General features: G+C 57.0%; 1 protein-coding gene across 1 annotated transcript; it reads left to right on the top strand.

Annotated features, from left to right (window-relative positions):
* The first annotated feature begins 2,114 nt into the window (after window positions 1–2,114).
* Window positions 2,115–7,796, top strand: LOC133760033 (glutathione S-transferase Mu 1-like). Its single transcript, XM_062191922.1, has 8 exons — window positions 2,115–2,221; window positions 2,484–2,559; window positions 2,967–3,031; window positions 3,341–3,422; window positions 3,514–3,614; window positions 4,455–4,550; window positions 4,632–4,742; window positions 6,971–7,796. The coding sequence occupies exons 1-8, from the start codon at window positions 2,186–2,188 to the stop codon at window positions 7,058–7,060; spliced, it is 657 nt and encodes a 218-aa protein (XP_062047906.1). The 5' UTR covers window positions 2,115–2,185; the 3' UTR covers window positions 7,061–7,796.
* Window positions 7,797–13,404: the final 5,608 nt, after the last annotated feature.

Below are 13,404 nucleotides of genomic sequence, written 5' to 3'. Positions count from 1 at the left end.
ATTCCTGGAACTCCCCTTGAAGGGTTTCTGGTCCTAGGGCTGGTGCAGGGTGGGCCCTCAACAACTGAGTTCTCAGTAAAGGGACGACCAGAGGGATGACCGCCCACGTGCCCCTGTCTGTCCTGTGTCTTTCAGAATTCTTACTCCAATCACTGCGGGCCTATTTAAAGAGTCTTTTCTCAGCTGAATGTAGAATTTCCATCTTTCTAGGCTTCAGAGGCACACCGTTCAGAATGGCAAAGTCTAGATGGATGGTGAGAACTGGCCCAGTTGAGAGGGTGAGGCCCAGGGGTGTGCACATGGTGCTATTGCCCTGCTGTGGGAAACCTACCAAGGAATCCATGCCGAGGCCTGTTTCCTGAGCCTGCACACAGACAGGGGCCTGAGCTGGGTGGATAGATTTGAGCCCCGCTGCTCCACTTCTGATCCAGCTCCCTGCTATGGTCTAGGAAACCAGCAGATGGTCTAAGTGTTTGGGCCCCTTTGCCCACATGGAAGGCCTGGAGGAAGCTCCTTGCTCCTGGCTACAGATAGGCCCAGCTCCAGCCGTTGTAGACACTGGAGAGTGAACCAGCAGATGGAAGACCTTTCTTTCTGTCTGTTCCTCTCACTGTCTCTAACTCTGCCAGTCAATAAATAAATAAAACCTTTTTTAAAAAAGAATTTTTCATACAGTTTTTGGCAATGTGCCTATCTTTTCTTGAGAAATGTCTAGTCATGTCTTTTCCCCATTTTTAATCAGATTTTTTTGCTACTAACTAGTTCATCTTTTTTTTTTTTTTTTTTTTTTTTTTTTTTTTGACAGGCAGAGTGGACAGTGAGAGACAGAGAGAAAGTTCTTCCTTTTGACGTTGGTTCACCCTCCAATGGCCGCCGCGGTAGGCGCGCTGCGGCTGGCGCACAGCGCTGATCCGATGGCAGGAGCCAGGTGCTTCTCCTGGTCTCCCATGGGGTGCAGGGCCCAAGGACTTGAGCCATCCTCCACTGCACTCCCTGGCCACAGCAGAGAGCTGGCCTGGAAGAGGGGCAACTGGGACAGGATCGGTGCCCCGACCGGGACTAGAACCCGGTGTGCCGGCGCCCTAAGGTGGAGGATTAGCCTAGTGAGATGCGGCGCCGGCCCTAGTTCATCTTTTTTTTTTTTTTTTTTTTTTTGACAGGCAGAGTGGACAGTGAGAGAGAGAGACAGAGAGAAAGGTCTTCCTTTTGCCGTTGGTTCACCCTCCAATGGCCGCCGCGGTAGGCGCGCTGCGGCCGGCGCACCGCGCTGATCCGATGGCAGGAGCCAGGTGCTTCTCCTGGTCTCCCATGGGGTGCAGGGCCCAAGGACTTGAGCCATCCTCCACTGCACTCCCTGGCCACGGCAGAGAGCTGGCCTGGAAGAGGGGCAACCGGGACAGGATCGGTGCCCCGACCGGGACTAGAACCCGGTGTGCCGGCGCCGCAAGGCGGAGGATTAGCCTAGTTCATCTTTTAATGAGTGTGGAGCCCTAGGACCTTATCCCCCCTCAAAGATCCTGCCTCTCAGTGCTGCTGCATTGGGATGAACTTGTCACTCAAACCGGACCCCAAACCAGACACAGCCAAACCCAGCTGCCTGGCAGGAGGTTTCTGGGGGAGGCACCTTGGTACACCTGCTGGGCCAGAATATTCACTCTTTACTGAGAGACTCATACCTTGCTATGGTAGATGCTGAATGAAACCATGGTTTCAGGCCACCCAGCCCCTTTTTGGCCTCAGCCAGCAGCTAACTTCCCAGAAGTTAGCTTCTGGGAAGGGGGGCCGGTAGCTGGGCAATCCCAGGACGAAGGCAGAGCCAGACAGCAGAGAAAGGAGCGGGGGCACTGTGACGCTGTGTTAAGACCTGGCTCTTCCGCCAATGGCTCTGCCCACTCCTGGGATACAGCACAGTGGCCCGGGGACGCGGCCAGCTCTGGCCCTGCGCTGGGCCTCTGTCCTTTCAACCGCCTATCCATCCAGTGAACCCTGGGGATGGCTTTCTCCGGCTCCTTCCTGTGGGTGGGGCCGAGCTCTGCTTTCCGGACCCGGATCGCGAGGAATTAGGGGCGGGGCGGGGCGGGGCGCTTTCACAGCAAGCTCCGCCCCTCCTTGCCGCCAAAGCTCTTCTAAAAGCCCCAGGCCCGTCCCACGGAGGCCATTCCTCTGAGACCACGGGAGCTGCACCATGCCTGTGACGCTGGGTTACTGGGACATCCGCGGGGTGAGCGAGGGGTCCACAGGGCCAGTGGGGCGGGGGCGGGGCCCTGGGCAGCTGGGGAGGCTTTAGGCCATGGTTCCTGGAGGAACTTGTGGACCCCTCTGAGACCATCCAGAGCTCACTAAGCTGGCATGTAGTCGGGTACGGGAGGAGAGAAGGAAAGAGGGAGTGGTATCAGGCCTAGGGTGGGGGCTCACCTGGAGGAGACGGGGCCACAGGCAGAGTCTCCCCAACTCTGTCCCTTACCCCGGGTCATCTCCTCCAGCTGACCCATGGCATCCGCATGCTCCTGGAATACACAGACACCAGCTATGAGGAAAAGAGATACACCATGGGGGACGGTAATGCACCTGCCTGCTCTGACTTCTGCCCAGCCCTTGGCTACGGACACGTAGCAACCCCTCGCGGCCACCCATTGCACTCCTGTGCAGCCTCTACCAGCTGGAGCTGAGCCTGCCCCTTCCCGGGTCCCCTGGAGGGTGCAGGTGTGGCGTCCCAAGGCAGGGGCTGGGCTGTGAGTGGGTTGGGGTCTGCCATAGACGTCCCCACACCTTTTGGAAGCCTGTTGCATGCAGGGTCCAGACCCTTTACCTTCACTCTTTCTCCCAGACCTGAATATGGCACCCAGAGGTTCAGATCCCAGATGCCTGTCTCAGGGGAGGGGGTCTCGCACCGGACTCCTCGGGAGGGTCCTGGGGGAGAGGGCTGCACACTGGGGAGGTTTGTTCTCACCTCATCTACTCCACAGCTCCCGACTATGACAGAAGCCAGTGGCTGAGTGAGAAATTCACGCTGGGCCTAGACTTTCCCAATGTAGGTGCAGGGGACGGAGTTGGGGGTGGGAGGGGGTGGGGGAGGTGCAGGGTGTCTGTGCCTCTGTCTCCTTCCCCAGCTTGGAGGTCTGAGGTCAGGGCCTTGTGCTCACCACTGTCCTCCCTGGTTCTCTAAAGTACTTTTCCGTGATGTTCTGTGTCGTAGCTCACTCACTCACTGTACAGAGTGTGTGCTTAGAGCCTGCCATGGGCTGGGCACAGAGGGTGCGTGGTCTCCCGTCTGCCCCTGCTCGGGGAAGGGGATGGTGGGAGCCCGGGAGCCCAGCTGAGTGCCCTGGTCACCACGCAGCTGCCCTACCTAATTGATGGGACTCACAAGCTCACGCAGAGCAACGCCATCCTGCGCTACCTGGCCCGCAAGCACGGCCTGTGTGAGTGGGGCTAGTTGCAGGGGGGGGGGGGGGAACGTCCCCTGGGCGTGGCTGGGCCGGGACGCTTAGGTCTCTGTGGTGTGGGCTTCAGATGGGGAGACAGAAGAGGAGAGGATTCGCGTGGACATTCTGGAGAACCAGGTTATGGACAACCGCTTCCAATTCACCATGATGTGCTACAGTCCGGACTTTGTGAGTGCCCGCTGGGTTGGACGTGGCGGGGGTCAGTGAGTTGCACTCTTGTGTTCACATCTGCACTGGTCCTGTTTGCCATTAAACTCCCTGGGGAGCTGCTTCTCCAGGAAATTTCCTATCAGTCCAACATGTTGATTCCATACAAGGAAAGCTTCAGTTTCTAAATACGTAATTGCCCCAGAATCCAGTTCATGCCTAACATTTACCCTCATCAAGGGACCTCTTTCCCAGCTGTTCCCACCATGTGCCAGCGCCTGGGAACAGAGTCCAGTACATGAGTTACAGTAGTCCAAGAGGGAGCATCATCAGATGGGTGCCCTATCCCAGGGCTGTCTCCGTGCCCCCACAGGGATAAGCGTAGTCCCCATGGGCAGCCCAGGTCAGCCAAGGACCTTTGTTCCTCTCCCTCCATCCTCAGTGTCGAAGTCTCAGCTTCTGTATCTGCAGATACCTGTTCTGCTCCCCTGCCCCCCGGGTAGGGTTCGGCTTCTCTCCTGAGATCTCTCAGTTCTTTGTCTCTGCTTTCACCCCACGTCTGAGTCCAGGGGAAGCCAGGTGCTCATGGCTCTCCTGGCTCTGACCCTTAGAGGTTCTGTGGACACCGGTGGTGACAGGTTCAGGACAGTGCTGGGTTCCCCTGTGACTGCCCAGTGCCTGTGAAGATAGGGTAGGTACCCAGGAGGTGTCTATTCAGTGCTGATGAACGAAGGGGAAGGGTGGGCACCGCCCAGGGCCACTGTGCTGCTCAGCCCTGGCCAGCGGGGCCCGGGCAGCACTGGGCGGTGCCTGTCTGCAGGGCTCTGTGTCTGAGGGTGGTGACAGCTGATTGTGCCTCAGGAGAAGCTGAAGCCCGAGTACCTGAAGGGGCTCCCTGAGAAGCTGCAGCTGTACTCGCAGTTCCTGGGGAAGCGGCCCTGGTTCGCAGGGGACAAGGTAAAGGGGGGGGTGCGGGTGGGGAGGAAGGAGGGGTCGGTCTTCCTCCGGGACTGAGCTCTGTCGTCCTGGCTCCTGCAGATCACCTTCGCCGATTTCCTTGTCTACGACATCCTTGACCAGAACCAGATATTTGAGCCTGGGTGCCTGGACGCGTTCCCAAACCTGAAGGATTTCATGTCCCGCTTCGAGGTGACTCCCTGACCTCCTCACTCTACGCTGTGTTTTCCCTGTTCCCGTCCCTCCATGCTCAGCGTCCTGGAGCTAAACTGCAGCCCAGCTGGGAACGTAGGACCCAGGCTCGGCGTCTTATGTCGGTTCTCTTGGTTTATCCACAAGGTGTCCCTTCAAGGTGGATAAAATTGTGTTCTCATGTGAACCTAAGAAACTGAGAGTGCAGGGGGTGAGACAGTTGCTCGGGGTCCCGGAGCCAGTCTCCACTGTGCTGGGCACCCTGTAGGCACTACTGGCTGTGGGCAGCAGTCAGGGATTCTCCAATTTTCTGCTAAGAGGCGCAGCCTCAGGCCCTTGTGCAGCCTGTGTCTCCCATCCAAGGACTCACCAGAGAGGCAGGACATTCAGCCGTGTGTGGTCAGCTGGCCTCAGGAGGGCTGAGACCAGGGAGGATGGAATGTTAGCGTCAGAGACGCTGACAGCGATCATACTTGATGGACAGTGTGCTGGCACCAATCAGGTCCCTGTGCGGAAGCACTGAGGTCCCAGGGCTGTGCAGGTGCCCGGATGGATTGTAATGCAGGTGCCCCTGGTGCAGGATCCAGTCTTGATTGTGGGACAATGCAGACTACTTCCTCTCACTCCCTCCCTCCCTCTTGCTCTGACTCCAGCGCCCACTGTTCTGCCTGTGACTTAGCGCAGGGCCTGTTTTTGCACGGATGCACGTGCATGGTGACTCCATGCTGGAACTGAGCATAGAACTGCAGGCTTAGGCCGGCGCCGCGGCTCACTAGGCTAATCCTCTGCCTGTGGCACCAGCACACCGGTTCTAGTCCTGGTCGGGGCACCGGATTCTGTCCCAGTTGCCCCTCTTCCAGGCCAGCTCTCGGCTGTGGCCGGGAGTGCAGTGGAGGGTGGCCCAAGTGCTTGGCTCCTGCCTTGGGATCGGCGAGGTGTGCCAGCCTAAGTGCGCCGGCTACGGCGCCCATTGGAGGGTGAACCAATGGCAAAGGAAGACCTTTCTCTCTGTCTCTACCTCTCTCACTGTCCACTCTGCCTGTCAAAAAAAAAAAAAAAAAAGAACTGCAGGCTCCGCAGAGCTGGGAGGTGGATGGTGGTGCTGAGGAGCACAGCCCTGACCTCACACACGGGCACGTCCATCTCCCAGGGACAGTGGTTTGCTCACCATGAATCCTACTTTATCACAGATTTGCAAATTTGAGGCATTTGTTGTACAGGTTTTACAGCCTACAATCTGGTCCACTCCCATCCAGAGTTCACCTTCTCAGCGCCTCCTCATCAGCTCTGGATCAGGGCCAGGCCTGTGGCCTTGGCGATTCTGCAACAGTCGGCTCAACTCTGTGTTCCCAGGAGGAGAGGCAGAGATTAGATCTGTGTGCGACCCTGAGGCCTAAACAGGCCAGGCCCGTTTAGTCCAGAACACTGTGCATCCCCCTGAGTTCTTTAGGAAGTCCCTGGCACTAGTGTCCTGCTGTAGAGGACTTGGCTCATGCGTGTCTGGCCTTGTGTGTGGAGCAGGGCTCAGGACGAGGGGCTGAGACAGTGAGATCGGGCGCAGACCCCCAGGAGGTAGGACTTCCTGCGTCCGTCCGGGGAGTGGGTGGAGCCTGGCCTGGCCTTGCTCTGCTGCTTCAGCTCCTCCTGTTCCCTAAGTTCAGGGCTTGCAGAGTCCCTGGGTGAGAGCCGGGCTGCTTTGCAAGCTGCCCTGGCGTGGGCTCAGCCCCTTTGTCCCGTTGGCTGTCCCTCCTGTGTGCAACCACCGGGAAGCCGGCAGCCTCGTTGTGAAAAGGAGAATGTTTGTGCAGACGGGGGTGACAGGGTCTCTGTGTGGTGGGTTAGTTGGAGGGCAGAGTGGGAGAGGGACAGAGCCAGGCCGCGTCCTGTCCGTCTCCCTGCCCAGTCCCTTAACCCCGAGGAAGCTGCTGACCCCCTGTTCCCTTTGGGTGTAAGGTGGCCAGGTACAGATACTGCGGGGAGTGGGGTGGACTCTGAGTCTGCACCTCGCTGTCAGGGTCACCCTACCCACAGTTCTCATGAAGGTAGCATGTGAGTCGTAAGTAAGGCAGCGTGGACCCAGCAGGGCTGTGGTCCTATGAGACTCCTTGCAGCCAGTGAGGCCCTGGGGAGAGGCCGCTGTCGGGGTCCTGCCGTGATGTGCTGGGGCTGCCTGAAGCCCAGGGGGGCCGCAGACCCTGACTCCTTGTGCTTTCTGTTTCCAACTCCAGGGCCTGCCGAAGATCTCTGCCTACATGAAGTCCAGCCGCTACCTGAGAGTGCCTGTGTGTGCGAAGATCGCCAAGTGGAGGGGAATATAGGGCCCTGGAAGGAGGTGGGCATGCTGCTGGGAGCTCAGGTCTCCCAGGCCATGCCTTGGCTTTTCATTCTTTCTCCTTCCACCCCCTCCCCCATCAACCTGCTGGCTGCCTGTGTCCTGAGCCAGCCCCTCCCACGCAGGCTTGGCCAGGCTCAGCCCCCACCCTTCTCACCCACGTCCCCTCTAAGGCTGCTCTTCCCGCACTAAGCCGACCCCACGGTCCTCGTCTCTCTCCGTGGGCCCGGTCTGAGCTCCCAGACTGCCAGAAACATGGCTGTGCCTGGGCTGCGGCCCTGCTCCCCAGCGGGGTCTCCCCAGTGCTGTCTGGTCCCCAGGAGGGCCCGGCCCTTCTCACCCCTGTGATGCCCTGACTGGGCGCTGACTGTGCAGACCTTGTTGGATTTTCTTTGTTCTGCTGCCCACAGCAGGGGCTGGGTGGGGCAGGATGAGTGTGGGGCCAGTGCGTGCCCAGGCAGGGCTATGAGGGATCTTGTTCATTTCCCGGGCCCTATTCATGTCGCTCTGCTCCTGGCCCTGGGTTTCTCCTCTGCCCGGGTTCCTCGTTCCTTCACCCTGGAGGGAGGGTGCTGAGGGCCACGTGCAGCCGTGCCGCGGTTCTGAGAGCCGCTGTGCTGATGGGGACGGGGCTGAGCAGGCTTGGGCAGACCCCTCTGTCACCTCTTCCTGGAAGCTTTCCCTGATACAGAAGCTCTCAACTACAGTTTCAGGATGTTTCTCAATAAAACATCCCACTGCATAATCATTGTTGTCCGTGTGTATTTTAAACCCCAGCTGAGTCAGAACCCATGGAGGACGCATCCCTCTGTGTCGTACCTGAGTCCTGTGTCCTGGGGCCTGGCATACAGCAGGTGTTCCCCAAGTTTGGAAATGTGGACAAATTCCCTCTCAGAATCCTATGCCAGCTGTCACTCATGGTTGGGCCTGGCACTCGGGGAGTTTTCCGAGCCAGAGGAGGTGTAGAGTAGCACCCACAAGGTTGTCCTGTTGGAATCTGTCAGTACAATCACTGCCTGAAGCTGCACTTTGAAGTCAAATAAAAATCCACAGTAGATCTAAATCAAATAAAAATGTAGATTTATTGATAACGTCAGTGAGAAACAAATGATTAATTTTAAAAAGACACAGTTTGTAAGGTCAGAGTTCAGACAAACCAAATGCTTCTGAACCTACAGTGCAAAAGTAGTTAAGCCAACATTTTATTACACTGTAAGTCAGAAGGGAGAAAAGTCCTGAAGTTTCAGGTGACATTGTTGTAGAATCAGGTGGTAGCCGTACATCTGGAACAGGAGTCAGCAAGCATTTTCCCTAAGCGGCCGGTACTCAGGCTTTGCAGGGCGTACAGTGGTGTGGTGATTCCTCAGCCCTACGTTTGTGAAGAATCAACCGGGGATAACACGTGCAGGAATGAGGCAGGGCTGTGGTCCAGCAAGACTAGATTACACAGCACGTGGTGCAGAAACAATGAAACCAAGCAGCTCAGTTCTCAATGGGTGAGGGACCTGAGCCGCCATTTCCCAGAGGAGATGTGCAGGAGGGACCTGGACGTTGCCCCACAGCACTGAGCAGAGAGGGGCCAGTCACCGCCGCACTGGGTCGCCCCTCACACACATTATGATGGCAAAAAGCAGGACAAAGCAAGTGCTGTGGGCTGGGAGAAATCAGAACCATTTGCTCTATGGTGTGAATGTAAAATGGCCCAGCCATTGTGCAAATCTGCATTGTGGTTCCTCAGAAAAATCATAATAAATAGAATTACCATATTAAGCAGCAATCTCACTTCTCTATAAGTAGAAAACAATAGCAAATTCTTGAAGGTCCGTTTGTCCACCCAGGACCAGGACAGCCCCACACACGACAGGGATGGACCCACCTCAGTGTCCCCCAGCAGAGGAGTGGAGGAGGACAGGATGTGCCCACCTGCAGGCTCTAATGCTGTGCCGATCCAGAGCCTGGAGCCAAGAGTCTCTTCCAGGTCTCCCACATGGGTGGGTACAGGAGCCCAAGCACTTGGGCCATCTTCTACTGTTTTTCCAGGCCATAGAGGGAGCTGGACTGGAAGTAGAGCAGCTGGGACTCAAACCTGTGCCCATATGGATGTCAGTGCTGGGGGCGGAGGCTTAACCTACTACACCACAGCACAGGCCCCCGAATGATACATTTAAAACACAACAGGAAGCAACAGGTTGCTGTATGAGGGTATTTAAAAATGTGAAATTGGAAAGTATGTTTATTTTGGTTCAAAGGTATCTGAAGGGACTGGGGCTGTGGCCTAGCTGGTGGAACTCCTGTTGCAGTGTTAGAATCCCATGTGGGTACCAGTTTGAGTCCCAGCTGCTCCACTTCCAATCCAGCTCTCTAATATGGCCTGGGAAGACAATGGAAGATGGTCCAAGTCCTTGGGCGCTTGTGCCCCTCGTGGGAGACCTGGAGGAAGCTTCTGGCTCCTGGCTTGGGATTGACACACCTCCAGCTGTGGCAACCATCTGGGGAGTGAACCAGCAGATGGTCGACCTCCCTCTCTCCCTCTCTCACTGTGCCTCTCTGTAACCTTGCCTTTCAAATAAATAAATCTAAAAAAAAGTCTGAAATCCATATGTAATTTTGTATAATATGCATTTTTATGAACTTTCTGAAGATCCCTAGTATGCACAGGTGTCACCATCCTTTTGAACCAAAATAAACTTACATTTTGGTTGTATTTTCCATGGACTTTTTGAAGTCCCTTCTAGTTCTCCTTGGTCTCAAATCTCAAATTCCAGGGTATCTCGGGGCTACACTATTGTGCAGTGAGTTTAGACACCCTTATAAAAGATGAAAACATGCCTTTCAAATCCTTGGACAGAAGTAGTCCTACTGTGCACTTCAGATTAGGCAAGCGCAAAAGTTGATCTGATATCGCGTCTCAGTCTTTTGGCTAAAATCAGGTGTAAAGTTGAGCTGATGGGACTAGGACCCAGCTGGGGGTGGATTGGTGTCTCCTGGGTGATTTTGCTCTGAAGGAATGGCTGCCTGCATTGTGTCTCCAGCCTCTGTTTGTAATCTTCTGCTGCCCACTACAATGTCTATGCCTAATATCCCCACTGTGGAATCTGTAGGAAGAGACCAACCTCCAAGGGATGCCAAGACAGCAGCTGTAACACATCATCTATTCTTTGCTGTCACAGTTCCCTGGGGAAGAGCTGAGGGTGCTGGCAGCTCTGCTCCGCGGTGTTCAGCAGGGGCTCTGCTCCGCGCTGACAGGGAAAGGCCCAGGCCCTGGTCCAGGCTGTGTCTCCAGCCCAGGACACCGTGGGAGAGGCAGGGCGTTCAGCAGCGTGTACGGAGCTGGCCTCTGCAGTCTGAGACGAGGTAGGATTGAGGTTCAGTGTCAGAGTCACAGACGACGCTTGTGTGTGATCTCCAGAGCGTGGGTCCCCGCGTGGGGAAGCGCTGAGGTCCCAGGGCGGCCTCTGGTGCTGGGTTTGAGGGCGCACATGGGAGCCCTGTTAGGGGCATTGTCCTGAAGTGATTAACGGTGGGCACATTCCTTCCCTTCCTCTCTTTGCTCCTTTAGTGGCCCACATGTCATGTGTGGCATTGGCTGGTCCCTTATTTTCACTCCTCTGCACTGACCCTCTGCTCTGTGGGAGGCAAGGCACCAGGCACGGTGGGACGTGCCAAGGTGACCCCAGGCTGGGGAACTGCAGGCACAACAGCTGGGTAGGCCATGTGGCAGCACCTGCATGTCAGGAGCACTGGCTGACCCCACCTCTCTGCTGATCATGTCTCTAGGGCAATGCGTTTGATGGCAGCACAGCTTTGTTTATCATTACTCAGGTATTGAGGCTGCCCTCCCACCTCCTTTCAGCCTAGAATCTGTTACCCATCCCACCCTCCCACCCAGAGCTGCGCCCTCTCAGCTCCTTCTATCGGGTCTGGCTCAGGGCCAGACTTGCAGCCCTGGGGATTTAAGAACAGCCGCTGCACCTGCACAAGGGATGGGAGCTGTGGGTTGCAGCTTGAGCTTGGGGGTCAGGCGGCCCTGGATCTCTGCAAAGCCTTTGTCCACTCCCTGGGCCCTCTCTCTCCTAGTAAGAAGGTGCACGAGGCTTGGCTGGGCTCCTTCAGCCTGGTGCCTGGGCTGGGCTGCAGGTGAGGTGGGTTGGGTACCGGGAGACTGGACTCCGTGCCGGCTGGAGAGGTCAGGACCTCCTGCTTCCATGGCAGTGGAAAACAGGGCCCCGCTTGGCTGTTTTCTGCAGGTTCTCCTCCCTCTATCGATTTTCATCCAGGATTTGCTGAGTCACTGGGTTAGATCTGGGCTCTCTGCCAGGCACACGTTCGTGTTCTAAGCGTCATTGCTCTATCAGAGTCCCCGTTCCGTGTGCGAACCCTGGCAATCCCGGAGCCTCCGGAGAAAAGAGAAATCTGTGTGGACAGGGACTGACGGTTTTGCTGTGGAGGGAGCAGAGAGCACACGGGACAGAGTGCAGCTGGGGCTCAGGCACAGCTGTGCACCGTGGGGAGGCGGCTCTCCTCCGAGCAGCTCAGGTTCCCTCCGGGGAAATATAGACCTGACCTCGCAGGGCGGTGGAGCTGACTTTCTGGGCCTCCACGCCGTCTCCAGTGGGGCAGACACCTTGCTCAGTGCAGAGTCTCCCTGACTGCCGGTCCTATTCAGGAATGACCTCAGCCGAAGGTCCCTGAAGAGTGAGCTCACCAGGGCCATGGACCCTAAGGAGACTGTGTTGTTCAACAGGCATGGAGCCTGCGGGCAGGCAGCTGCCAGGGTCCTGCCATGCTGGACCTGCACTGGGGCTGCTGGAAGCCTGCAGGGGCCGCAGACCCTGAGCTCTGTCCCTGTGCATGTTCAGTAGTCTATGTGTGTGAGAGAGGCCTGAGGAGAACAAAGCATCTGCAGAACCTCACCTTGGAGGCAGCCCAGGATTTTACACTGCAAGGTCCTGCCCGATCCCAGTGACTTTCAGTGGACAGGCTTCCACCCCCACCCCCAGTGAAACCTCCCCTTCAGAATCCTCTCTCTTCAGCACCAAATGGGTTACCTGGCCTGGTAACACTGAGCCATAAAACCTTTACGTCCTTTCTCCAAGGCAGGAGCCCTAGGGTGGGCTCCCTAGTCTGACAGCACTGGGTCGTGAAACTTGGGAGGAATTTCACCTGATTCACATCCAGCAACTCTTTGTCCTGGGGGAGGAGCGGAAGGAGGAATGGCAGGAAGAACTGGATCCCTTTCCCTTATAAGTGTCAGTCTGAATAGAGACTGAGCGCTCAGCACTCCGCTCTCGGCCGAGCCTCCCGCCTGGCCTGCCAGATGTCCTCTCTCCATTAACCCAACATCCTCGCTTTCCTGAGTCTGTGTGACTGGCACTCTGTCTTGGGTTCTGTCCCATCCGTTCTGATGGATGTCCTGTGCCATTAAACCTTGCTGCCTTGCTTACCGCTGTTCTCTGTCTCGCCTCTGAATCCTTTCTCGCAGGAAGACAAGAACCTATCCCACCCATCTCCGCTAACACCCACTCCTAGGGCCTGCAGAAGATCGCTGCCTACATGGAGTCCAGCCGCAGCCTCCAGAGAGCTGTGTTCACATAGGCGGCCACCTGGGGCAACAGGTAGGACCGTGAGAGGCCAGGAGATGGCAGTAAGGAGCCCATGCTCAGCCTACTACCCTGGCCCCCCGTGGGTAAAGCTGGTCTTCTAGAACCCCTGGCCCTGCCTTCTCCTTCCTTTTTTTCCCTTCTAGTCCCCAAGGTCTCATTGGCCCTCTCTCCTCCCGCCTGACACCTGTCACACCAGGCCCTTTACAGCCTCTACAGTAAACTCCGCACCTCTTGCACTAAGGCCAACCCCACCAGCCTGGCCGTTGTTGGCTAGGGCTTCTTTGGGGAGCCCAGCTGCACCCCTGGCCTGTGGAGCTCTGCGCTGGGCTCCTGCAGCACTGCCCGGAGGACCTGAGTTGCGTGGGTGCAGGCCCCGCTCCCTGGTCTGGTGGCTGCCCCAGCCCTGACTGTCTTCAGTAGAGCTGAAGCAGGTTTCCTCCGTGTCTTGTCTTTCTCCCTCTGGCTCTGTGGATTGGCCAATTGTTAGTGCTGTTCCAAGGGACTGACCCCTGACCCTGGCAGTGGCTGGGCTCCTAGGGGATGGGTGGGGTCCTGGGGGGTCTCAGACTTTGTGTTCCCATCAGTGACCCCTCTTAGAGCAGGCAGCCCCCCCTGAGGCTCTCTAGAGGACAGAGGTGGCCCTTTCTGGGCCTGGGTCTCTCACTTGTGCCCCCCGCACCATTGCTTGCTCCCCATGGCTGTGCAGAGCCGTGCAGCTCCGTGAGTG

This window comes from Lepus europaeus, chromosome 5, assembly GCF_033115175.1.
Source record: "Lepus europaeus isolate LE1 chromosome 5, mLepTim1.pri, whole genome shotgun sequence".
NCBI classification, from domain to species: domain Eukaryota; kingdom Metazoa; phylum Chordata; class Mammalia; order Lagomorpha; family Leporidae; genus Lepus; species Lepus europaeus.
This window is presented reverse-complemented; position numbering and strand designations above follow the sequence as displayed.

What these genes read in the sequence shown, in the direction of transcription:
- LOC133760033 (XM_062191922.1), top strand. Translation starts at nt 2,186, where the DNA reads ATGCCTGTGACGCTGGGTTACTGGGACATCCGCGGG. An exon ending in GTTACTGGGACATCCGCGGG is followed by an intron (nt 2,222 to 2,483) that starts GTGAGCGAGGGG and finishes CATCTCCTCCAG; the next exon opens with CTGACCCATGGCATCCGCAT. An exon ending in TGGGCCTAGACTTTCCCAAT is followed by an intron (nt 3,032 to 3,340) that starts GTAGGTGCAGGG and finishes GTCACCACGCAG; the next exon opens with CTGCCCTACCTAATTGATGG.